General features: G+C 39.7%; 1 protein-coding gene across 5 annotated transcripts in view; it reads left to right on the top strand.

Moving 5' to 3' along the window:
- MTM1 (myotubularin 1) overlaps positions 1-26,172 on the top strand; it is a 49,926-nt gene that overhangs the window by 591 nt on the left and 23,163 nt on the right. For 2 of the 5 annotated variants that reach the window (XM_049827481.1, XM_049827478.1), the window contains exons 2-7: positions 1,667-1,809; positions 11,631-11,702; positions 12,679-12,751; positions 16,929-17,023; positions 18,026-18,136; positions 19,062-19,163. In XM_049827481.1, the coding sequence (XP_049683438.1) occupies positions 11,640-11,702; positions 12,679-12,751; positions 16,929-17,023; positions 18,026-18,136; positions 19,062-19,163 (444 nt within the window). In that variant the 5' untranslated portion in view covers positions 1,667-1,809; positions 11,631-11,639. Of the gene's footprint in view, positions 1-1,666; positions 1,810-7,490; positions 7,603-11,630; positions 11,703-12,678; positions 12,752-16,897; positions 17,024-18,025; positions 18,137-19,061; positions 19,164-26,172 lie in introns of those variants that run through there. The other 3 variants (XM_049827479.1, XM_049827480.1, XM_049827482.1) reach the window with 3 other exon arrangements.

The raw sequence follows: 26,172 nt of genomic DNA, 5'->3' as shown, positions 1-26,172 counted from the left end.
CGTGGCTTAGCAGGGACGCCTTTGAACTGTAATTTTTTACCTTCCCTGTAAAAAGAAATCCTCTCCCGCGAGACGAAAATACTCCGAGTGCTCTTGATTCGCTTTCAGACTTTGAAGCCGCTGCCGTATTCATTTCTGACTGGCTTAAATTTTGTTCTGAAGCATGTGACTTCTTCCAGTGTTCGCGGCTGAAAAGCTGAAACCTTCCATTTCAGAGCAAACGTTTTTAGTTGAGTTAAACCGAGGAATGATTTGAAGATGATAGATTGTTTCTGCTTGCTGGTCTTTGTGCAGTCAGAAAGCGTAATTCCTACTTTGTGTGATGGGTGGTTTTTGGTTTGTGTGCTTCTGTGGTTTGTTTTTTTTTTTTTCTTCAGATGTACATGTAACTAAGAGCGTAAGAAGGGCATTAGCTTTTTTTCTTTTCACAGAAAGCCCCATTTTTCTTGGTGCTATAGAAAGCATCATAGGCAAATTCGGTTTTAAAACTGTGTAGATGTTAGGTCTTTTGCAGTTGGCCTGCAGATTGACTTGTCATGATGGGCACTAATCAGAACTATATATGTTCAAAAAGTACCTCGGCTCTACTGCATAATACCTGTTTTGGGACATTATTGTGCTTATTGCTTGCTAGTAGTCACGTATTTGTTTATCATTAACCAAATATGAAGGGCAGATATCTCAAGGTACAGGATTTGCACTGTGCAAAACCAGAACCTCTTCCATGCTATAGTTTTATTTTGAATGTTCATTTGTGGTTTAGGTGGTTAAAAAAGTTAGGCTGTGCAGTTATTAACAAAGCTGGTAAGCACAACAAGCCTTAACACACAGAACTTTTGGGGCTGTATGTAGCTTCATGGTGTGGCAAATGTCACGAGGTGAGATATAGAGGTGTTTTCAATAAAATGCAGAATTTTCCCTTTTTGCCCTGTTTATCATTCTATGCTTGGTCAGAAGGAAACTTCCAAAGACGCACTTGCCGAAGAGATGTGGGCTTGTAGCATCACTGGGGTTGAGCAAACTCTAGTGTTAATGTATTCCGGATATGCAGAGTTACAGTGTTAACTAACAATAGTTAATTTAGAATGCAAGACTAATTTAATGAGAAGTAACTGTAAATCTTTGATATTGTGTGTGTTCTTTTAAAGGAGACAGCATACTAATTTTTCTAAGAACTTGAATTGGGTAAAATAAGTTTTGTTTTATGGTCTATTCCTTCTGACTTTGCTGAGTTACACAGCAGCTTTCATATGAAAGTCATTCCTGAATGTATTTGGGAAAAGAAAAAAATAAATGGCCATATTCTTTGGGAAGGGATGAGAGAGGAAATGTTTAATTGTGTGCAGACAGGTGCCCAAATATGTATGGGGAACATAAACATGGTTAAAAGTCTGTGTAAGAGTTACACATCAGAAACATTTCAAAACTGTATCTTGAAGTTTTAGAAGAGAAGGTTCTCCTCAGTTCCAGCTACTTGTATCAGGAGGTTTGGCATCAAGATAAACTGTAAAAAGAACTAGTACTGTTTGTTTCCTTTCTCCAGAATGTTTTTAGTAGCAACTATTCTGGGATTTTGCTTCCTTTCTGAAGTTTTTTAAAAAGTAATGTCAATTGAAATATTCTGGCAGCGCTGACAATGTCTTCCTACCTGTTCCATTCCTCTCAGGGGCCAGCTACAGCACAAAAGTCAGATGTTGTTTGAAAGTTGAAGGAATGAACACACTGTTGTCTTCTCATGTCACGTCTCTTATTTTCTACAACTGAAATGACTTATTAAACCTGGAGGCTTCTGAGCAAGAGAAAACTAAAGTAAGTAGACTTTTCAGGTGGGCTGGGTTACACTTCTGTGTAAGAGGGTACGTGTGTTTTTCAACAAAATTTAAGTAATTGGTGTGCAGCCTCTTTGCTGGGTTGTTGCATATAATGAATGGAAAGGCTGTATGCCAGAGACTCTGTGTGATGTGACTGGACCCATTAATGCATTAATATACATAGGCAGATGTGGAATACAGAAGTATCAAACTTCCTGTGCCCAGCAAAGTACCTGCTTGTTACTTCAAAGAGAGCATACCCAAAAGTATGGTGCTGCCCCATGAATGACTTAGGCAGGATAGTCCCAATCTTCCCTTTCTTAGGGATTGAAGCAAAGAATGGTTTGTGGATGATTTCGTCGTAGTCCTTAGTCTACTTCTTTTTAAACAGAGACAAACTCAGAATAGTACTTCCTCCGTGGTATTATGTGTATTCAGAGAAGCAATTCATGTAGTGGAAGAAGGAACTAAACACAGCAGATGAAAGAGGATGAGTCTGAGGCATCGGTTATATAAGTTCTCAAAGGAAAGTTGGAGGAAAGCCTTAGTAGGGGATGTCATTTTAACCATTACAGTGTCATTTTTTTATACTGTATATCATTATATAACAGGTACAATTTCCATTTCTCTGGTGGAATCATCAGTTAAATCTTTAGCAATAGAACTACAGTGGCCTAAGGGGATATCTTTCAAGAAGAATGAGCAGAGAGCAACTGAAGGCTTTCTTAATAGAAAACTTTGAAGCTGTATTTGCTATCCCATAGGCTTTCCTGTCAACCGCATCAGCTTTTGACAATGTGGGAGGTATACATTCCCTGCAGGGGGTGCGAAGTAGAGAAAATAGACTGGGTGGGTTTAGAAAGCCACAGATCAGCCTTCAGGCATAGGTTTCCTACAGATGTAATGCTGATTCTAGAGGTAATGTGACAAATGGTTCCTAAAAAAACCCACTCACTTCTGTCATGCCACCTAATCTAGCTAGATTTAACAGCTACTTGCTGTACAGGGCTACATGCATAGAGGGAAAACTACTACTTTCTTTGATCGGCTCACATGACTGAACTTCTGCTTTAGAACTCAGTTACCAGAGTAAATACTAAAAAAAAGTCAGGAAAGAAGATAATCATGACAAGAGAAAGATATTATGCATAGAACAAATACAGGAGAAGCAATAAGCGAGTACAAGTGGGCAGAAATAATTGTTAGCATAAATTACAAGGAATAGACCTCTGACAGTTGCTAGAAAACAAGCCTTAGCAAATAGTTATGTTTATTACCACTGAAGTAGGTGCTGCTTTTCCTTGTTACTGTGATATAAAGCATGAGAAATCTCTTAACAGATCAGAGCCCTTCAGCAGATGAGTTACTTGGTGTCCATGATGGCATGCATCTTACTGTATCATCTTTTTGTGAGAGAACTTGTAATTCTCTTAAAAGAAAGCTTGCCAGGATAAAAGCCAGGGGTATCACCCTAAGCTACATTTTCAATATAATTTGAAAGGAGTAAGCAATTGAGTTGATAATTAGAGAAAGTAATGTTACAAACTTTTATGTTAGCTCTTGTTGGAAGTTGTGATTTACTTTGAAAATAGGGTAGGAGTCAAATTCCCTGAGAAGTTAAGACAGTGAAAGAAAACCTTCATATGGAGACAGGAGAAATACTAATCAAGACAGAACTGAAGATTTTTTACTTCCTCTGGCTATTATTTATTCAACATGTGGCTACCATGTACAAGCTACAAGATTTTTTTTTTTTAAAGAAACATATACACAGAAGTGCATAGGATCTGGTGGCACTGAGAAAATGTTTGCCACAGTTTCTACCAAGCTGTTGCTACTTGCTGCCATTTGTAGAACTTCATTGTCAGGATATTATTTTTTGTTAGTGCAGGGTCTTCCTTCTAATATCTTCAAAACTACCTGGTATAGCGAGCCTGTAAAGTAGGAGCCAGCAGGCAACTGGCGTGCTTCTAATTTGTTTGCTGAATTAGCAGTCACTTGACTGTTGTGAACTTTTGTTCGTTTGCACTTGTTCATATTGAGTCCTTTGGGGACAATGACTTGCCCTTTCAAATACAGGGCACATTAGGGAACAAGAGAACGCTTTTTGTGGGAGAGGGAGTGTTTCTGATTCTTCACAAAAAAATTCAGCAGTCCCTGTTGAGTTGTACAGCTTGCCGTTCCCAGTCTAGTAGAGAATTGGCAACATGAGGGATTGTGGAGTGCACTTTTCTTAAAGACAGGAAGCCTGGTGGAGAATTGCGTTGACCAAACAGGGAGCTCCAGATCGCAGGTTTTTTTGTAAGTGATACTTTTTTTGTAGGATACAGAAATTTTTTATAATGCATTACTGATGAATTTGATTAACTGACTCAAACTTCTGTGCAGAAGGGCAAATACTAGTGTGCATTCTGTATGCGCAGTATCCCATGGAGATGTGTACAGCTGGCATGCTTTTTGTGTTCTAGTTAGGGCTTGAATTGAGAAGGCTTTCAAAGAGACTTGAAAATTCATATGGTTTCCCTGGAAAATGTAGGTTTAGTAAGTACATGCGAATGGGAACTAGCATTTAGACATTAGGGGACAAGACCCACTAGTGGCAATAATCTAGTCTCAGATCAGTAGAATCATGAGGATTCGCTTGAGGGAAAGGTAAGGGCTGCAGACTCCATTACCAAGAGGTTACACTTGGAAGGGTTTTACACCCTGTTACTGTGATGGCAAAGAAGAAATAGGAGATTCTGTGACCTAGCAGTCCATGTTGACTCCAAAGATCCACTCTGGAATAAGTGCAGGTAGAAGCTTATGACTTGATACACAAAGGTGGTTGGTGTGCATCATAGGTGTGATTTGCCCTTAAAATGATGGTGAGAAATCGTAAGTGCTCTCTTAAGTGGTTTAATAGAACCTCTTTCTTTTCCTGTTTTGATAATATTTACATCTCACAGGTAAGTCAGTTTTCCTTTCTTTCTGTTTGCCATCAGTTGCATGATGAGTGACAGGTAATTGGTACTGGCCACAAGTAAATACATGTAACTGTGGTGTCTGAATTGGCATTGCTCTAGGCATGTTTTTGATGTCAGTACTTACATGACTGTTTGAAGCTGGAATGCTCTGCCTTATGTTACTCGCTTTTTTTGTAGCTTCGTTAAACTTTGGAGACTTCTGCTACCTTATTTTTGTTTCTGTTATTGAGTATAGTTCCTTTGTGCTGAAATATAACTAGTTAAATGAGTGTGAAAGAGATGTATTTATTTCTATGGACTTGATTAGTTGGCTGTAGGACTTTGGTCTCACTGTTACTTTTTGGTTGATTGGTTAGGGACAGCTGAAGTCTAGAAAACTGCCTTCATTGCTGTAGATCTTTGTTGTGACTTGTTTTGTATTCCTGTATATCTTTATTTCTAATTCTAAAATTTTATTAACCTTTAATGAGATGAATGACTACTCTTGACTTCATTAGATTAAATGCTCATTTACTAGTGTTAAAGATGCTGATGCTTATTTTGGTGACTCTCTGATATGATAACTTAGATGCTGTTGGCTTGACCCTTCAGGACTGTTACTTTTTCATATTTATTTTTTTAAAAGGATTTATGCTCCTTTCTGCTTGGTACTTGGAGTGAAAAATTTTTTTTTGTCTTCTCCCTTCATTGTTGTCTAAGCTTAATTTTGGTACTGTCTTAGAAATTCCTAGACTTCTGCTCTATTCTATATGTTATTTCTGAAAACCTGTCTATTAGGTGTTATCTCTTCTGTGCAGTTGTGGTGCTGACAGATGTGGTTTTGTTTTTAGAACTTTGTATTTTATGCTTTTAATTTTATTATGGGAAGCACAAGGCATTATATTCGTACTGGCTCTGTAGGTTGTTAGTGTACCAAATAAAACTCTACAGTCTGTTTGTAATACCAGCATACCTTATCATTATAAACCTGCTTTTTCGTTTTTTCCATCCTCTGTTTAAATGAGGGTGCAAGCAGCTTTTTCTATATACCTGCACTTACATTTACCTCTCAAACACAGTGAAAAATTGTTTACTAATACAGTACTATTTTTCTTCTCTTTGAAATAATTCCTTGTTTGGTATCAGGTCTAACTATGAAAATAAATTCATTTTTATCTAGACTGGCAGATGCCTTGCAGATCTTGAATGATTAACCCAGCACACCGATTGCTTTCAAGTGTCATATAATTGTTCAATTGTAACTGTAATTCTTTTTAGAAGTGCTCTAATTGTTTTCTGAATTACTATGATAGCAAATGAAGGGGCTTAGTAAATTTTGTAACTATATTTTTAGGAGAGGCCTTGGAGATGCACAGACTTTTTTCATTCTTGAACAAATCATTATCTGGAGCAGGATTATGTGAACTTTGGTGTTATCCTGTGTCATGGTTATTGATGCGTGACAGAAATCGGAATGCTTCTAGAAGATACTCAGTCAAACTTTTTGTTGTTCATTTTTACTGTATTGACAAATCTGATTCTGGTAAAAGAAAATAATTCACATGCTTATGCTGTTACCCTTATTTTTTTATATATGTGTGTGTGTATATATATTCACATACAAAAAACCCCCAACCCCAAACCAAACTGTTTCAAATATAGTAATGTGTGTCACTAATGTTTCTTCACATCATGTTTACCTCTTACTCAGTATATTCTGTAAATATCTTATGTGTATGGTAATTTAGCAGTTTAATTTCCTCCACTTTTCCAGATTAACATATTGAACATTACAGACTATACAAAGTTAATAGCTTAATGTAAAATGAAGTGGTGTCAAAAGTGTTGTTGCTCCAAATGATTAACATAGGTACAAATTTGACACCCCCCCCCCTTTTTTTTTCCTCCAAAGTTTTAATCCGGTGATAGAGGGTCAAAAATATTAAATACCTGGAAAGTGGTGCTCACAATTTACTTGCTGCAGTTTACTTGATCTCAGATGTTTCTGGTGGTAATCCTTTGGTAGAGGTAGGTTATGTTGTGTTTGGGCACAAACTAGTTCTTTAAATGTATAAAGATTTTAGGTTGATGCGAGTGTGGCTCAGTTATACAATAGCTACAAATTTATTGGTGTGATTCTGGTGTGAAAATGAAGCCTTAAAAGGACCAGCAAAATGTCAAATGAGCTTTAATTTGTTCCTGGATCATTAAACGGTGAGAACTACTTTCACCAGGCTGTTGTCAATCTAAACATGGCTTACAAGAGTCTTGGTGGTCTTTCCAAGCTGCAATGCACACATACCCTAACCTGTTGGCAGTGAAGAAGCTTAAGAAAAGAGTAGCTGGTCTTTTCAGGTTTCTTAATCCTCAAAAGCCTATTTAAATGTTTTAAAGTTTATTTAGATTTTCTTTGTGGGCATATACTTGTGTCTGTTGGCATTTATTCATAAAGAGCAGACAGGATCCTTGAACTGACTTCTTAAAATCTGGCCTTCAGTGCCTACCCTTTCAAATGTTGTTGTACCTCCATCCCCATGAATCCTAGGAAACTCAAGTATAAATATAATCTTTAATGAAAATACAGATCCCAAGTAGTTTAATTGTTATTGTAAGATCATTGGAGCCTACATTTCTTGGTAGTGTTACTATATTAAGTTCTGTTAACTTTAACAAAGCTTTGTTTATTAGTTCAAGTTAAATCCAGTAAAATAGCTTTGTCTCCTTGCTGTTCTAGATTCAGGGAAGAATGCTCAGCTGTGTGCAACTGCAGAATATCACAAAGGTGTCTGATTTGTTTTAAATTTGCAGAGTAATTGTACTTCTGTTCAACTGCTGACAAGCGTGAGGTTTGTATGTTTTTCAATTTTTGTGCGCGTCTAGAAGTACATATGGGCGATACTGGGGAATAAAATGTGTTTGCAATGGAAAACTACTTGCAAGATTTTTCCCTGTGTGGAAGGACTACTGCTGCTCTGTGATAATGAGAAAATTGTAGCTATTTTAAGACTATGATGGAGTATGTTTTTGAATTGTTCATGGCAATATTACTTTGGGAGGTTGCCAGAAGCTGCTTCTACAGTTTGACAGAAAAAGAAATAATATCATAAAGGGAGATATTTCGTGTTCATTTAATGTTTTTGAAAACTTGTTTGCTGTTTTGATACAGAGGAGTCCACTTCTTTAAGGGTGTGTCCTTGTTTGATGGGTACTTTCAAATGAGAACTTAATCTTGTCTGTTGCCTGAAGATCACAGAAGCATAGAGTAATTCAGGTTGAAAGGGACTTCAGGAGGTCTCTAGTTCAACCTCTTGCTCAAAGCAGGATCAGATCCAGTTGCTCAAAGCTTTGTTCAAAAACCTCTGAGAATGGAGACTGCGTCCTCCCTGGGCCCTGTTTTCACTGCCTGATTGCGTGTATGGTACAAAAGTAGGGTGGGTTGGTTTTTTTTATTTCCTTAAATCAAGCTGGAATCTAGTTTGTTTTGGTTTCTGTTGTGTGTTGTCCTCTCATCACCCACCACTTTGAGTACCCTGTCTCTGTCTTCTCAGTAACCACCTCAAAGGTAGTGGTGGGCAGCTGAGAGTCCCGCTGAAGCTGTCTCTTCTTCAGGCTGAACAATTCCCAGCTTCCTCAGCCTCTCATTTTAGGGCAGGCATTCCAGGTCCTGGTCTTCTTGGTGACCCTCTGCTGAACTCGCTGCAGTTTATCAATGCCCGTCTTGTACTGGGGTCCAAAAGTGGACATTGTTCTAAATGCTAATGTGTGTTCTATAATGTAAAGTTTAATTACTTGACCATAGTTTACTTACAGAAATCAGGGAAATGTGTGTGGTTATAAATGTGCTTATTAGTATTTGTGTTTTTAAAGTGTGATTGGATTTCAAAGCAAAATTCAGGTAGCATTAAAAGAATCCTTCCACTTATATACTGATGAAATAATGTGCATTAATTTTAGTGAAAATATTTGATGGATTTAAAAAAAATCTGACAGATAACACCTTACCTTCAATACATACATACTAACTCAGCTTAATTAGCTCTGAATAAGTCTAGTTTGCATCATAAAAATGTTGGAAATGAAGCAGTAGTTGGTTGTAATTGTATAATGAAATATTCTATAGAAATTGAAGTCAGTGAGTGAATTAATTCTCAGTATGTTTAAAGAAATCAGTCTCGTGGAGAGTTGGGGGAATTTTACACAAACTAAACTAACACACACACAAATGTCTGCTGCAAGAGCTCCACAGACATCTTGTTTGTTTGAAGTGGCCTAGTGAGGTGGCAGTGTGGAGGGGAGACAAGCTCTGTGCTGCTGTATTGTCAGGTTCTATAAAGAGAAATTTTTCTGAGAATCTGAAGGGATCTCTGCTAAATCTTTTTAATTTACACTGAGGTTTGGAAAAGTTGTAGTCAGTGTTCTGGAGTCAGATGATTATTTCAGAATCGTAACTCACCTCATGTAGTGCTATACTTCAGCCAAAGCTTAGTGAATGTGCAGTAAGGGAGGAAATCATATAGAAAGCAAAGAAAGAAACAGAAGGCTTTTAAAACACTTCTTACTCTTCCCTCTGTGAGCAGCAGAAGTATGCTACGATTGGAGGTAGTATTGAAAGGCATAAGGAATGTCCAAATGAGCTTTTGTTCTTAGGAGCTTAGGCAGTGGGTTGGCACAGAGGTGAGTGTCCAAGATACTGGGTGGGCTTGTGTGACCTCTGCTGAAGCTTGTCTTTCTGTGGCTTTGCTGGTGGAGTAGCTGCGGCTGTAAGATCAACAGCTAGCTTGGGTGTGCCTGTACCTGCTGCAGTCAAAATTTCCATTTTGCAGTGCAGATCTATTCAGGGTTGCCACATCTTTTAAAAGTCACTTTTCTAGGGCTTGTTTATGCTCACTTGTCTCTCAGGGTTGGTGCAGCCTTAATTTAAATTTATGTGAGCTCTAGTTAAAACCACTTTCTATGCTGACACAGAAAAACTGGGGCTGCTGTGCCTTTGTCTCAGCTGGTATTTCTCACTTAAAATATGAACAAAACCCACTTCATAAGGAAAACATTTTAAAAGAAGCTTCTGAGTAAATGTACCTCTTACCTTTATAAATATCTGGTTATTAGGAAACTTAAGCTTCTATAAATTAAGCAGAGTCATCTGACCCAATATTGGATGTTCACAAGTTAACAGAGCAGTATAGAAAAAGTTAAATCTACCTTAAGTTTTATAGTATGTAAGATATTGCAAGGAAGGAAAAACTGAAGATATTGTCTCTTAATCTTCTAAATTTTATAGTCAAAACATGAGTCTCCAGTGTTGCAATAGTTTTTCTGTGGAGGGTAGTTTGAAAGAACAATGATTTAATGTTGATTGCTAATAGCTTTTCATGTAAATTGTTGGCGTTGCACTAGAATTAGTTCAGGACCCCTCTGTTTCAGTGTTTGGAGAAGGCTGAGACTGCTGGAGACCCAGAAAGGAAGAAATACCTCCACATGACAGGGTCACACAGGCTCTGTGATATTCAAAAGCATTTTTCTTTATTTTCCAACTTAATGTTGGGTTCTTTTTTTTTGTTTTGTTTTGTGGAGGGGTGTGATTTTTATACTGATAAGCTATATCACTGAATATTACAGTTTTAAATACAATGTCAGCTTTCCTATGTTTTCTTGAGATGTGGAAGACTTGGGCACTGTAAGGAGGTGAGAAAGCTGTAGAACTTCAGGTTGTGGCTTTCCCCCTTCTTCCTGCACAGACACATTCCTGTATCCTTATAGTAACTTCAGAGCGTTTTGGATCTTGCAGTTTAATCTGTCGCTATTGCTTGTGTAGGACTGTTGCAGTGTCACTGTGAGCCCACTGTTATGGGCTGATTTGTCATGGTGCAGAGATCTGTGCAAATTTTTTTCTGTGTTGAGAGGGGAGAGAAAGTGCTTATTTAAGGCTACAATGTTTCATTTCTGGAATAGAAACAAAGATTGCTAGTCTGTAATCACACACCGCCCCCCAACCAACCAACCAAAAACTGTTCAGGATTGATGTGTGATGTCAAATCGGCTTGATGGAGGGCATGTGACTAGTGAAAGGGAAGTATAATTTGGTACAAAGTTACTGTTTGGAGTAACTTCAAATATGAGCATTTTCACAGTGTTTGTTCTAGAGATCCCTTGTGCAATGTCAGGAAATGATTAAGAAGATGCATCCTGTATCATGTGATTCTATATTTAATCAATACTGTTTGGAAAAAAAAAAAAAATCATTTGCCTTTAAACATATCAAGGCTATTCAGACCAGAAGGCTGGACACTCCCCCTTCTGGTGTGTTAACTGAACTTTCAGTTTAGGAAATGGGGGATTGTTTTTAAATGTAGTACTGTGGAACTCCTGCTTTTTCCTTCTCTCTGTCTCTTTTTTTTTTTTTTTAAACTTGAAACACTGGAGTGTATTGACATGCTTGTGATTTCAAGAGCTGTGCAATAACTATAGTTTCTCCCTGTCTTCCTAAATGAGAAGTCTTAATACAGATGCTCCAAGTAGGTTGCATTTCATAGTATGTGTATTCTGTGGCTTAAAACAAGCACTCTAATGTCAGTTGACTGAATTAATAATAGTATGCAAACAACTGAATTCCAAAATACAGCTTGAGTCAGAATATTCATTATAATAAGAACCAATCCCAGAGCTAGTAATGGACTTCTTGTTAGATTTGGATGCTTTTAAATAGTGACCTTCAATTGCAAGGCATTGTGTAATTTTTGAAATTAATTGTAACTTGCAAAACATTCTTGGAAGCTCTTGATGTCTACCTGTGGACCTCCAAAGTCTAAAATCTCTCTTGTAAATAGTAGGTAGTCCAGGAGGAAGTTTAAGTCTCCAATTTGTGCTTTCTCATCAGATACCCGATATGGCCTCATCATCAACACCTAAATATAATTCAAACTCCTTGGAGAGTTCCTCAAGTAAAAGGGTGAGTGTAACTTTTTTTCATGTTTTATACATCTGAGATCCCAGAGATCATTATCATCTATATTTGGGTAGAAAAATGAGTATTTGAATGACTTTTTTCTTGAATGTATATACTTACTTTTATTGCTAAAATTCTAATGCAGTTAACTGAGTTGATTTAAATATCTTTCAGAGTGAATGGGCAAAATATTCTCTGTATCATAAGTTATGAGAGCTTCCTTAAAATCAATTCTAATATACTTACACTTATCCTTGCTTTCTACATTAAAATATTCTGTGGCATTCTTTAAAGTTTTGGCATTTTGATGCTGTAGAAAGATTCTGTACTGCAATTGATAAGTTATACCTAGTTATGTTTGGCTGGCTCAGTTTTAAAATGTTTCTCTCCAGTGGGAAATATATTAAAACTATTTGAGTGGCATTCCCCTCTGCTTTTTGATGTTGCGTGGCTGAGGAAAATGTAACCTGTGTGCAAGAAAACAGAAACTAAAGTTTTATTTAGCTTTTTAAACATTTCTTCAAAAACAAAAATTATCTTCTATTAATCATTCTTAAAAATGACTGAACGTGGGAAAGTCACAAATGAGTAGGTTGTGTGTAGTAGTTGTTGAGTAGTTTGCTTAAGTGATTTCAGTTGTTCTTCCAAGCCTAGTGTACTTTGAAAATTAAATGCACAAAACTTTCAGAGAACTTACCGTGTAGAAATTTAATTCCAATTTAATGGAAATATAGTTAAGTGTTCTTTTAGAAGGAGAAAGACTAAAACAGGCTTATGTTTCAGATCTGTTCAACCTTTGAATGTTTAATAGTTGCAGTTTAGTTTAGTAGTGTGTGTTCCTGTTTTGGTTCAATCTGTCAATTTCTACTGTGGAAAAACCTGTTCTTTCCCATGCAGAAATTACCTTTAAGAATTTAATCTGGAACATGAAGGAATTGTAAATAAAATACAATGTGCTGTTGTACTTTGCTTTCTGTAGACTCTAAAAGATGGAACTAACTGGGAACAAAATGAAGAAATACCTCGTCTGCCAGGAGAGACTAGAGTGACAGGTATGAAGCTATATAGCTGTCTAATGCAGTGTACGTTTAGCAGTCTGGCATATACATGTATCTTACTGGATTGTTTCATAATTTGGACTGGTTTGGGCTGGTGGCAGGGGTAAGTCATACTAAAATGCCATGAATTTTTTAAAGTAATTGCGATAGGGACTTTTTATCACTTATCACAAATAACTTAATTCTTTAAAATCTTGGTTTCCACACGTGGCAGATCCTCCCGTACAAAGAAACTGCAAGTCGTGTCGTCATTGTATCTACAGACGAAGTAGTAGGTGTTCAGTGATGAGAGCCCCTGCAAGCTTTCTGAAGTCAAGAGAATTCTACATGCCACCCACTATGTACTGATAGCGTGTACAGTAGTGTGGAACCTTAGCCCAAACTGTGACTACCCTAAGTACAGTCATACGCTTCCTTGACGGAACATGGCATGCACATAGCTACTATGCACTTGTTAGCCTCTACAAACAGTAATATTGTAGCATAAGGGAGATAAATGTATTGTGTACAGTGATTTCTTACTTGATGGAGGCTCTTCCTGGAATGGAGTCTTCCACTCATGGAATTTTGCATTGAGGTATCAGAATGCAACTGAAAGTGCTCTGTCTTTTATTTGTGATGCTTCGCCTTCTTCTGGCCCGAGCATTTGTTAGGTGGGTTTGTAAACAAGATTGGCTGAGGTGAAACCAAAAATGGTGATTCAGAGGAAGTAGTTATGTTTTTAATGAGGAAAGTTGTAGGGAGGGCGTGGGGGAGAGGGTGTGGGACTAAGATGGATGTTTGGTATGATCCCTATGACAATTGTGCTTTGGGGCAGCATGATGGAAGGAGAGTTCTTGTTGTAGAAGGCAGGTAAATAGACTGGGCTAAAGAATTGAGTGGACAGGGAGAAAGAGGTATTTGTAGTGCTTCATGTAAGTCTTCAGTGGCATTGCTTCAGTTAAATCTTTCTTTTTTTGAATAGTATGTGTGTGATGGGTTGACCCTGGCTGAACACCAGGTGCCCACCAAAGCCGTTCTATCACTCGCCCATCCTCAGCTGGATAGGGGAGAGAAAATATAATAAAAGGCTTGCGGGTTGAGATAAGGACAGGAGGGAGATCATTCACTATTACCGTCACGGGCAAAACAGACTCAATTTGGGAAAATTAACTCAATTTATTACAAATCAACCAGAGCAAGGTAATGAGAAATAAAACGAAATCTCAGAACACCTTCCCACCACTCCTCCCTTCTTCCCGGGCACAACTACCCTCCCGGATTTCACCACCAAGCCCCCCCAGCGGCACAGGGGGACAGGGATGGGGTTTATGATCATCACACGTTATTTTCTGCCGCTTCACCTCCTCAGGACGAGGGCTGATCACACTCTTCCCCTGCTCCAGCGTGGGGTCCCACCCACGGGAGACAGTCCTCCACGAACTCCTCCAACGTGGGCCATTCCCACGGGCTGCAGTTCTTCACAAACTGCTCCAGCGTGGGTCCATTCCACGGTGTGCAGTCCTTCAGGAGCTCACTGCTCCAGCGCAGGTCCCCCACGGGGTCACAAGTCCTGCCAGAAAACCTGCTCCGTGGGCTCCTCTCTCCGCAGGTCCTGCCAGGAGCCTGCTCCAGCGTGGGGTTCCCACGGGGTCACAGCCTCCTTCGGGAACCCACCTGCTCTGGCGTGGGGTCCTCCACGGGCTACAGGTGGATATCTGCTCCACCGTGGACCTCCCTGGACTGCAGGGGGACAGCCTGCCTCACCAGGGTCTTCACCACGGGCTGCAGGGGAGTCTTCGCTCCGGCGCCTGGAGCATCTCCTCCCCCTCCTTCTTCACTGACCTTGGTGTCCGCAGGCTTGTTTCTCTTACATGTTCTCACTCCTCACTCTGGCGGCAGTTTCTCCCCCGTCCCAACTTTTTTTTCCTTCTTAAAAGTGTTATCACAGAGGCGTTACCACTATCACTGATTGGCTCGGCCTTGGCCAGCGGCGGGTCCATCTTAGAGCCAGCTAGTATGGGCTCGCTCTCTCTCGAACACAGGGGAAGCTTCCAGCAGCTTCTTACAGAAGCCACCCCTGTAACCCCCCCCCCCCGCTACCAAAACCTTGCCAAACAAAACCAATACATTCCACCCCTCGCCTCTGTGCATCACATTTTTAAGAACTATCATTAAAATCCACATTCATCACACAAAGTCTTCACTCACATCAACAAAAATAATTCCCCACACCAAAATCAAAACAATATCATCACAAAACTGACAAAAGTGGACAATTTACACACACAATCCACCCCTTATCCCTTCACCACAATTACAACAATAAAGATTCCCCACTCATCAAGCAGCTCTTAACTCTCTAGCTGCGTTCAGTCCATGTTTTGCCCAGTCCATGTTTTGCCCGTTACCTCTCTCAGTTACTATCCTTATCTCAAATTCCTCACATTCCCCCAGCATCTCCACCAAAAAGACTGTGATGGGTTGACCCTGGCTGAACACCAGGTGCCCACCAAAGCCGTTCTATCACTCGCCCATCCTCAGCTGGATAGGGGAGAGAAAATATAATAAAAGGCTTGCGGGTTGAGATAAGGACAGGAGGGAGATCATTCACTATTACCGTCACGGGCAAAACAGACTCAATTTGGGAAAATTAACTCAATTTATTACAAATCAACCAGAGCAAGGTAATGAGAAATAAAATGAAATCTCAGAACACCTTCCCACCACCCCTCCCTTCTTCCCGGGCACAACTACCCTCCCAGATTTCACCACCAAGCCCCCCCAGCGGCACAGGGGGACAGGGATGGGGTTTATGGTCATCACACGTTATTTTCTGCCGCTTCACCTCCTCAGGACGAGGGCTGATCACACTCTTCCCCTGCTCCAGCGTGGGGTCCCACCCACGGGAGACAGTCCTCCACGAACTCCTCCAACGTGGGCCATTCCCACGGGCTGCAGTTCTTCACGAACTGCTCCAGCGTGGGTCCATTCCACGGTGTGCAGTCCTTCAGGAGCTCACTGCTCCAGCGCAGGTCCCCCACGGGGTCACAAGTCCTGCCAGAAAACCTGCTCCGTGGGCTCCTCTCTCCGCAGGTCCTGCCAGGAGCCTGCTCCAGCGTGGGGTTCCCACGGGGTCACAGCCTCCTTCGGGAACCCACCTGCTCCGGCGTGGGGTCCTTCACGGGCTACAGGTGGATATCTGCTCCACCGTGGACCTCCCTGGACTGCAGGGGGACAGCCTGCCTCACCAGGGTCTTCACCACGGGCTGCAGGGGAATCTTCGCTCCGGCGCCTGGAGCATCTCCTCCCCCTCCTTCTTCACTGACCTTGGTGTCCGCAGGCTTGTTTCTCTTACATGTTCTCACTCCTCACTCCGGCGGCAGTTTCTCCCCCGTCCCAACTTTTTTTTCCTTCTTAAAAATGTTATCACAGAGGCGTTACCACTATCACTGATTGGCTCGGCCTTGGCCAGCGGCGGGTCCGTCTTAGAGCCGGCTGGTATGGGCTCGCTCTCTCTCGAACACAGGGGAAGCTTCCAGCAGCTTCTTACAGAAGCCACCCCTGTAACCGCCCCCCCCCCCCCCCCCCCCCCCCAAAACCTTGCCAAACAAAACCAATACATATGTGTTAGTACTCATTTTGTTACTGTCCTTGCTGAAACAATACTGATAGCCCTGCTGTATCTGATTGCCTCAAATTGAAATGTAATGTTTCTCTTCAGGATGGTGAGTTACCTAAACACTTTACAACTTGAACTACGTACTTCAATGCAGAATTGGTTACAGAGCACTGAAAGATGTAATAGTATCAACAGAAGAATGTGTTTGTGCTGGGATAGTCAATAGTCTGTAATTGCAGTAAATTCAGTAATTGCAGAGAGGGCTTAAATCTACTCGCTGTTCTATGTCCTGCCCTCCCACGTAGTGCCAAGAAAGAGAAGAACACAGATGTAACTAGGGAAGGCTACTGAAATCTGCTGATTTAATTTGGACAAGTTTAGTGTATGAAACTGTCACATTTTCTTAATAATTCAAGTGGACAAAATTCAGATTTATTACTTTTTAAATTCATTCATCTCTCAGAGTGGCTGAGTGCAGCACTCTTTATTTTACTGCTACTTAACTGATGCTGTCCCTAGCTCTGATTTTTTTCTTTTAGCAATCTTTAAGAAATGCTGCATTTCTTACAGACAAGGATGTTATTTATATGTGTCCATTTAATGGCCCCGTTAAAGGAAGAGTGTACATCACAAACTACAGGCTGTACCTAAGAAGTGTGGAAAATGTGAGTAATATGCCACAATTACTTCCGTCAGATGATGAGTTGGCTTTAAACCCCCTTCCCTTCACCCCCACTGCCTTTGATTTATTTTGTGGCCAGTTCATTTGTTTTAGTTTTGGCACACGTATGCTTGTGGAATTGCATGGGAGGCTTTTTACTTGAAATGCTCTGTAATGTTTGTAATAACCATATCTTAATTGTGTAATGACTAAACAGTAATTGCCTTTGTGCCACTGAGAAATCCATCTAAAAATGGAAGTTCTTTAAAGTTAAATGTGTTGTAAAAGTGTGACTTTTGCCTGGGAAAATTACAGTTTAATCACTTACACTGAACTGATACCTTTATCTTTTATCTGTTGGAGTTTTTTTGGTAGCTGTTCCCTTTACACTTATTCTGTGATAGATCAAGGGCAGCGACTAATGATGTGCAATAGTTCTTAAAATGGCAATCAGTAAACCAAGATTTTGATTGTCCTTGCTGTTGGAAAAGAAAAATACTTTGATCAATAGAACCTTACATGGGCTGGGGGAGTAGTAGTGTGTTCGGTAAGCAGGAACATGAAAGAGAATAAAATGCACTTGTTATCTGTTTCATGATATTTTTTGTTTTAAAAACAAGGTTTTAGGACTGCTGAACTGACGTCTTTTCTGGTTGCAGCTAATTCTACTAGTAATCTCTTTTTCATTTTGTTCTACTTTATTCTGTATATCACTAAAGCAGTCTTAGCAAGCAGAAGGCATCTTTTAGGGTGTTGCCACCTTTTTTCCCTGCATACTGTATTAGGCATGAAGTGTTTTTGTTGCATGTTAAATTGGATGATGATCAAGGCTGTAGAGTGACTGTACAGTATTCATAACATGTTGGGAGGGGAGACTCAATCAAACACAGAAACACACTTTTGCTTCCTCTATGTATTTCATGTCTGCTTTCTGTTCTAGAATGCATAAAAACATTTTGCTTGAGTCTTTAGTTTAATCTTTTCCTTACTTAAACTTTCCTTGCAGGACCCAGTTCTGGTATTGAATGTTCCATTGGGCGTAATTTCAAGGATTGAAAAAATGGGAGGAGCTTCAAGCAGAGGAGAGAACTCTTATGGATTAGATATAACCTGTAAAGTAAGACTTTCCAATAATTCAACAGGAAATGAAATCTAGAGGTTCCTTTTCTCACTGCTTACCTATTTATAGGAATGAAAAAACATATGTTTCTCAGAGCTAAATTTAAAAAGAGCTTTTTGGAACTGGACAGGGAAATACATTTTGTATAAAGGGCTATTTAACTGTCATCTCTGCATGTGAGGAGGGGGATTGGTCTTCCTTTCCAAATCACTAATTGACAGGAGGTTTTGCACAGTAGTCTTGTTTTAGGGCATTATTCCTGCGTTGCTTCATTATTTCACTTGCTTTAAAAGTAAATTTTTTATAATCCTAAAATCTTCAAAGAACACCTCAAACGGGGGTTTTGTAAGCTGTAAAGGCAATGAAAAGCTTATGTAACAGCTATCTCCGTTTTCTTAGTCTCACAAAAAAATTATGTTGCCATAAAAAAATACGGTCCTAGGGGAGTTCCCAGTGGATAATTCAGGATACTTTGACTCATTAATGGAGTATGTATACACATTTGATTCTTAGTAGTTAATGTGCATATTGCTTATTTTTGATGTTAGTGATGAGAAAATAGCTAGGGACAATGTACTCTAGACAGATTATTGGCAAATTTTCATTTTGAAAACAGAGTAACTCCCATCCTGCAAACATTCAGTAGCCCATGAGACTCTTTAGTGAATCAGATACAGTCATTTCTGATGGCTTTATGCCAAAGCAGCGTTTGCACTACACAGAGTGTGGTACTGCTTTATTTGTAGAGTTCTTATGCTCTTTTCTGTTTTATGGACAAGAAATAAAACTGAACATTCACAATGGTTTGAGGTGCATTGCAAGCAGATTCTAAATCATGTTTAGTGTATAATATGGCGTTTGTACGTCAGATAAAAGTATCTTACTGCTTTGGCTCACTTAAAAGATAATGCCTTTGTTTTAGGATATGAGAAATTTACGGTTTGCATTAAAACAAGAAGGGCACAGTAGAAGAGATATATTTGAAGTGCTTACAAAATATGCTTTTCCCCAGTCACATAACTTGGTAAGTTATATTATTTATGCTATTGAGTTGTCTTAATACAGAGTTCTTGCCAATTAACTTTAACTGTTTGACCTACTAATGGACATCATGGCTGCTTAAAAAGAATAACCACAGAATCTGGTGTCAGCATAAACTAAAGAGAATTAATGTTTTTATTTTGTACATTTACAACACTTACATCTATGTATTTGTGAAATTATGGATGCTATATGCTAAACTTCAGGTGGACTACTGAGCACCTCTGATCCATACAGATTTCATTGCTTAGAGACTGCAGGTTATCCTCCCTAATTAGGAAATGTAGTACTACATGCCTTACTTGATTTCTTGAAAATGTTAAACTATTGGACAGTCTCCAAGGCAGTGATAAATATGAATCACCAAGAGCTTTACTTCAGGAAAAGAAGACATGGTAAGACAACACTTGTTTTACTGATGAAACTGATGAAAAATATAACAGACAGCTAATACAGTAATGAATTTACACAGATTTATTTCAGGTAAAAAGAAAATCCATCTTATGGAAGGAATTGAGCGACAATGATGTTAACTAACCATTATCTTTCTTTTTTTTTTTTGCCAAAATCTGTGTACTGTGCTTGGTGTGGATCATTTTGTCCTCTCTTTAGTAAATGCTTTATTTTGTCTTTTGTAAAATTCAGTTTACATTTTATTGGGGTGCTTTCATTTAGGATAATTTTATAAGAGCTCTCCTCACAAAATGTTGGAGGGTTCTGCTGTGAATTTTTAAGAACTTTGTCCAGAGAATTCTTGAGTATATGACGCTGCAGCAAGAATCTTATTTCCTTCTCCAAAGATACATGTCCATCAATGGACTATACTCTATAAACATTTAGTTCTTTAAAATTTTTTTGAAGAAATTTTGCATTCTGTAGGCAAACAGTCTGTGGAATGAAAGCATAAGGAAAAATAAAAGCTTTTGCTTAGAATATTTTGTAGTGTTGATGAATAGGTCTTAAGAGATGAAACTGAACTAAACTTATGTTAGGTGTGAGGAGTTGTACTCGCTGAGAAAACTGTTACAGAAGAAGTGAATATATCTCTACTGCTGGCATTTTATGCATCTTATAATAGAGAATGGATATGTGGACTTCAAAAGGATGATGGAAAAGAGAGAGAAAGCTGCATGTAGAAATACCAATTTACAGAGAAGTTTAGGTCAGAAGGGGCTTCTGGACATCATCTGGTCCAGGCTTCTGCTGGAAGTAGGGCCTTAGATTAGGTTATCCAGGGCACAGTCAAGCCTAGTCTTGAGTATTTCCTGCAAGGTATAGTCCATCATGTCTCTGGGCAATCTCATCCAATATTTAATTGTTCTCGTGGTGAAGATGTTTGGTTTTTTTCTGCGCCCCCCCCCCCCCCCCCCCCCCGACATTGAGGACCTGTGTGGATTTGCATGTAGTGAATGTGGACAAATTAAGTTGTAACTGACTTAGGAGAGTTCCTTGTGGGATTTTTTTTTATGGTGTCCAATCCAACTACAGGGCTTGAATAACATGGTGGTGAGATGTGGACTTGTATTAGGTTTTGTCATCCAAATAGACCCAGTGTTCCTGTCTAGTGATGGTAGTGAGTAATGTGTGGAGTAGTACACTTTCTGCTTTATTTATTGCACCTGTTGAACCTAGTAAAGCTCATCATTACATTGCCTGGCCCATTTTGAATGTAACTTGCCAATAAAAGTTATGCTCAATAACAAAAGGCTTGGTCAAGGCAGAGGTAATTTTGCCTCTGGATTCAGTAAAGCACAAAACTTGGGAAGATAGTGACAATATGGAGAACGGCTGTAGGTATGTCTGGAGCAGGGTATATAACCATTAGAAACTATGATTACTTTGGAGTGAAATAAAGTGAGCCTATGTGTGATGGGTTGACCCTGGCTGGACGCCAGGTGCCCACCAAAGCTGTTCTATCACTCCCCCTCCTCAGCTGGACAGGGGAGAGAAAATATAACAAAGAGCTTGTGGGTTGAGATAAGGACAGGAGAGATCACTCACCAATTACTGTCACGGGTAAAACAGTCTCAGCTTGGGGAAAATCAACTCAATTTATTACAAATCAACCAGACTAGGGTAATGAGAAATAAAACCAAATCTCAGAACACCTTCCCTCCACCCCTCCCTTCTTCCCAGGCACAACTTCACTCCCAGATTCTCTACCAACCGCCCCCAGCAGCACAGAGGGACAGGGTTTACGGTCAGTTCATCACACATTATTTTCTGCCACTTCATCCTCCTCATCGGGAGGACTCATCACACTCTTCCCCTGCTCCAGCGTGGGGTCCCTCCCACAGGAGACAGTCCTCCATGAACTTCTCCAGCGTGGGTCCTTCCCACGGGCTGCAGTTCTTCACGAACTGCTCCAGCGTGGGTCCTTTCCACGGCGTGCAGTCTTTCAGGAGCTCACTGCTCAGTGTGGGTCCCCCACGGGGTCACAAGTCCTGCCAGAACCTTGCCAGAACCTGCCAGTCCTGTCCCAACTTTTTTCCCTTCTTAAAAATGTTATCACAGAGGCGTTACCACTGTTGCTGATGGACTCGGCCTTGGCCGGCGGCGGGTCCGTCTTAGAGCCGGCTGGTATGGGCTCTGTCGGACACAGGGGAAGCTTCCAGCAGCTTCTTACAGAAGCCACCCCTGTAAGATCCCCCTTCCCCGCCCTTGTTACCAAAACCTTGCCACACAAAGCCAATACACTATGTTATATCGTGAAGTTGCACCTGTCCTTATTTCCTAATGTCACAATGTGGATGAGCTCTTAGCTTTAAAATGAGCTAAGCAGGTGTGTGATATTTTTGGTGTACTTTCACTGTATTTCAGCAAGCAGTTTAAATTGATCCTGCCAAAGGTGAGCATTTCTTCCTGGTGGTTCATTCCTGCCCTGGTTTTCCCTGCATGAGTTTGAGGCTGCATGATGAACCAAATAGGGAACTGAAAGGGACTAAAGCTAAACAAGGAGGAAAAAAAATAAAAGCTTTACCCTGAGTCATTTCCTCAGTCTTGTTAGCCCAATGTGAGAATGGGGTCGGGGGATGTGGGTGTGATGTGGGTGGATGTGAATTAAGAGGAATGAGGGGACTGCCTCTTTCAGTGGCTGGTTTAGAACAAGGTTTCACTGTCTGAATATGACAGTATGTCTGGGCTGTGCATGCCTGCCTTCTCCTTTGAACGTACACTAACACTCCGACCATGCAGCCAGCTCAATCAGGGAGATCTTTTGTAAAGAACACGCTGTGGCTTCACATGACAGCTGGGTGAAGATGGTAGCCCTCTGCTACTCAAATGCTGAGTTCTTGCTTTTCTCTGGTCTCCTTCTCTCTACCTTCCAGCCATTGATTATTCCACTTATACCAAACTGACACTTTTATAATCACTAAGTAAGCCAATGTAGCTCACTTATCCAGCCCAAAATATTCTGTTTTCTGAGTTAGTCTTGTGCCACTTGTAATAATTCAAGGAGACCTGATTTGAAATCGGTATGCACCAGAACCAGTGCAAAGAGAGGGCATGTGAGTGGAACAGGCAGGAGGCAAAAGAGAGGGATGACCTATTTTTAGTAGGTTAAACTGGTAATTTTGCTCAGACCACCTTGTGGAACTGCATCCTTGATCTTCAGCTGGTTCAGCAGCACTGATGCTTGTGCAGCTCTGCACTGGAAAGAAGGCATCATCAGGACAATAAAGGTCTAAACCTTTACTGTCCTGATTTTTATCTGTATTTTTATATTTTATGTCAGACTTTTATCTGACCGATTTTTATCTGTAGTGGAACCATATCCCTAGAGCTGATCCTAAACAAGAACTTTTAGAGATGCCTTGCTTCTGTTTTCTTCATGCTATACTGTTCTCGGACAAATGGATGGTAAATACAGCCCAAAACATTATTTCTGAGTGCAGTGTACTTATTGTTACCAAGATTTTTCTCCATCACCATCCCAACAGCAGTGTATGAGAGCTATAATAAATCACAGGTCTGTTTGCAACTGTTTGTCAGTGTCTCAACATTGTCCTGTGTGCTTACTTGCAGAAGCTAATTCTTGTCTCTCTCCAGTTTGAGCATAGGTTGGGTTCAGAGCTCCTTGAATCAATAACATAATTGTAAAATCTGATAGGTCATCTGACTGACAGCTTAGTTGATATGGAAAAAACAGCTGCTATCCATATTCCTCTGTTGCGTTTGCAAACTTGTGCTACTTGAAAAAAAAATAGTTGCTGAAAGTGTTTTTTAAAGAGTTTAAAAAATTTTTTTTAAAAAAACCCCAAACGCAAAAAGCCAAAAACCCCAACCCCCCAAAATTAAGTGTTTGTAGTACTCCACAGAAGGTGAGATATATTTAGTTTCTGTAGTTTAGTTTCTGCATAGCAGCTGCTTCACTTCCTGATCTTATCTTGAAACTACACATCATAATTTTTATAAGATTATTTGCCACCATAATACCTGCATAATACATCTTTATTTCTAAACATGATAGCTCTGTGGGAATGACAGTTTTGATGAGAGACACTGGCAGTCATGCTGTCTGACTGACTTCTTCCACTCCCAATGTAGCTAGTTATCCTGGTAATTTAAAATGTCTGAGAAGTCAGATCATGCCAATGTTGCTATTGGACCTACAAAGATGATTTTAGATGGCAGTGAGGTCTGGCATAGGAACCTATCTGATGGAGCACTTGGTTTTGCAAAAAACGTCTGGACTTGAGGCTTCATTCTGAATGACTTATGTCAGTCTCAGTGCAATAAAGGTGTAAGGTCACCATATCTGGAAATGATCAGAAAGTAATTATGTAAATACTACAATGCTGATACTAGTTTTTAGATGAATGGGTAAGGCGTAACTGGCTGAACTGTAGTAATGGCATATTAAAGGCAAGGATAGTGATATCTTTATTTTTAAATACACTGAGAAACTGACAGCCTTTTAACTGAGTAAAAGCTTAGTAATTTATAATATATGAAAAGCATAAATCAGTAAGTTAGAAACAGAAACAACAATTTACTTTCTCTGCATGTCTGTAACACCTTCTTGTTCTAGTTTTGCTGCTTTCTTCTTTTCTAATACATAAAGATTGGTCAAATATTTAATAAATTGTATATGAGTTTTATGCTCATGTACAAGTAGAACATGTATTTATGTACTATGATTCCATAGAGTAAATGTATAACTATTTTAAATAGACTGCTTGCCAAACTGTATTGTCAGATTGCAGCTGCTTTATCTCCTTTATCTCACACAACTACATTGTGTTGTGAGCAACCAGTGTATCACATACTATTTTTGTGTGCAAAATGGTAATGATAAATTCAATGTTGGAGGCAAGCACTTAGTCTGTAGGAGGACTGAAAAAGAGACTGTGTGTGTTGAAATTGCAGGTTAGCACCTGTAAGGAAGTAAACAGAATTATTTGCACAGTGAAGCATGAAAAGTAGCTTATGAAAAATGTTACAAGATTTGAAAGTCTTTTTTAAAGTGCAGTAGTAACCTTCTGCTTCAAGTGAAGCAGTAGCCGCCTGCTTTTAGACTATGGGTCTGCAATGACATCCCTACTTCTATTCTATGCAAAGAGGCTTTAATTTGTTTTTGCGAAAATCTTAACTGATGTATTAGAAGTCTTGCTTGTTTTTAGCAACTACAGGTATTGATAAGTCACAAGTCTTGCACCCCATAAGTTTTCTGAGTGGTGATTTACTATACTTTTTTTATTATTATTTCTTACCTCTAATGCCTCCTTTATTTCTTATTTCTATTTCCCATGGCAGCTGAAAAGAATCTGAAACCGATTTTTAATTAGTTGATAGACTAATAGGAATTGATGGGCTTCCATCAGACATGTAGCCCTAATCTCCATCCAACTTAGAACGAATATGGTCAGTACATTGGAAGTGATTGCAAACTATCTCGCTTTGAACCCAAGATGTGAGATAAAACCGGTAATCAGTATAACTTAAGGTAAATCTATGCTTTATTCAAGTGGCTATCAGCTAGCTGGTCTCAGTGCTGAGAGGAAGGAGGCCAGCTCAGCCTCGCTGCCTGAAACACTGATTTATTGAGCAAGTAGTCAACATGAAACTTGTACTGTTGCTTGTATGTAGTTAGTATCCACCCAAACTAATCTAGGGTTGGCTCAGGTATACCTGTACAGACCACAGTTACACTTCCTGATTATATGTTCATGATTTTTAAAAAGCCTGTTCATGATCTAAAAAAAACCCAACACACACTGATTTTACTGCAATATTGTTCTGAACCTGAATGTCTCTTGTGTGTAGGCTTGATTTTTTTAAAATTTCTAACAATTTTTGTTGAATTTAGACATATCTAATAAAGCTACAGTTGATTTAATTCCTGGGAAAATAGGTGGGTTCAGCAGGAGCTGTGGGGAAGTGTTTTTTGTTGGAGAGGCAGGATTAACAATGAGAGAAAGGAATGGAATTTTGTGTGTGGAGGGAAGAAAGAAATGAGTGGAGGTAGGGTGGAGGCTTGGAGTACCTAAACTATTGTTTGGGGAGAAGGAAGGTTTAGCAGGGATGTACCATAGATATGGAGGGAAGGACAGATGTGTGAAGAAGGCATGGAATGGAACTGGCCAACTTTTTATTATACTCTGGTATTTGAAAGGCTTGCCTGTGTGCATAATGATGCACTGACAGAGGTTGGCAGTGCTTCTCTGCTTTGTGGAGTCATGCAATTCCTATAGCTGGTCATTTAGTTTGCTTCTCCGACCTTCCTCTGCCATCCGCACTCTGGAGGATATAAATATATACTCAGCTGGTCCATACTAAATGCCTATAGGCAGTGAAGTGACTTCCCAGTTTTCATCCTGACACAAGACGTGTGTGTATGAGGGGCACTAATATGAAGGCACCTGTATCTACAAAAAGCTAAGCCATGTATTTTTACTAAGATAGCACTTCCCAAATACTATGTCAAGTGTTATGAGAACCTATGCAGACTATATTGTAAACGGCATAATTTCTTCTTCCCGTAATTTCTT

Source organism: Accipiter gentilis, chromosome 24 (genome assembly GCF_929443795.1).
Source record: "Accipiter gentilis chromosome 24, bAccGen1.1, whole genome shotgun sequence".
Classification (NCBI taxonomy): Eukaryota; Metazoa; Chordata; class Aves; order Accipitriformes; family Accipitridae; genus Astur; species Astur gentilis.
This window is presented reverse-complemented; position numbering and strand designations above follow the sequence as displayed.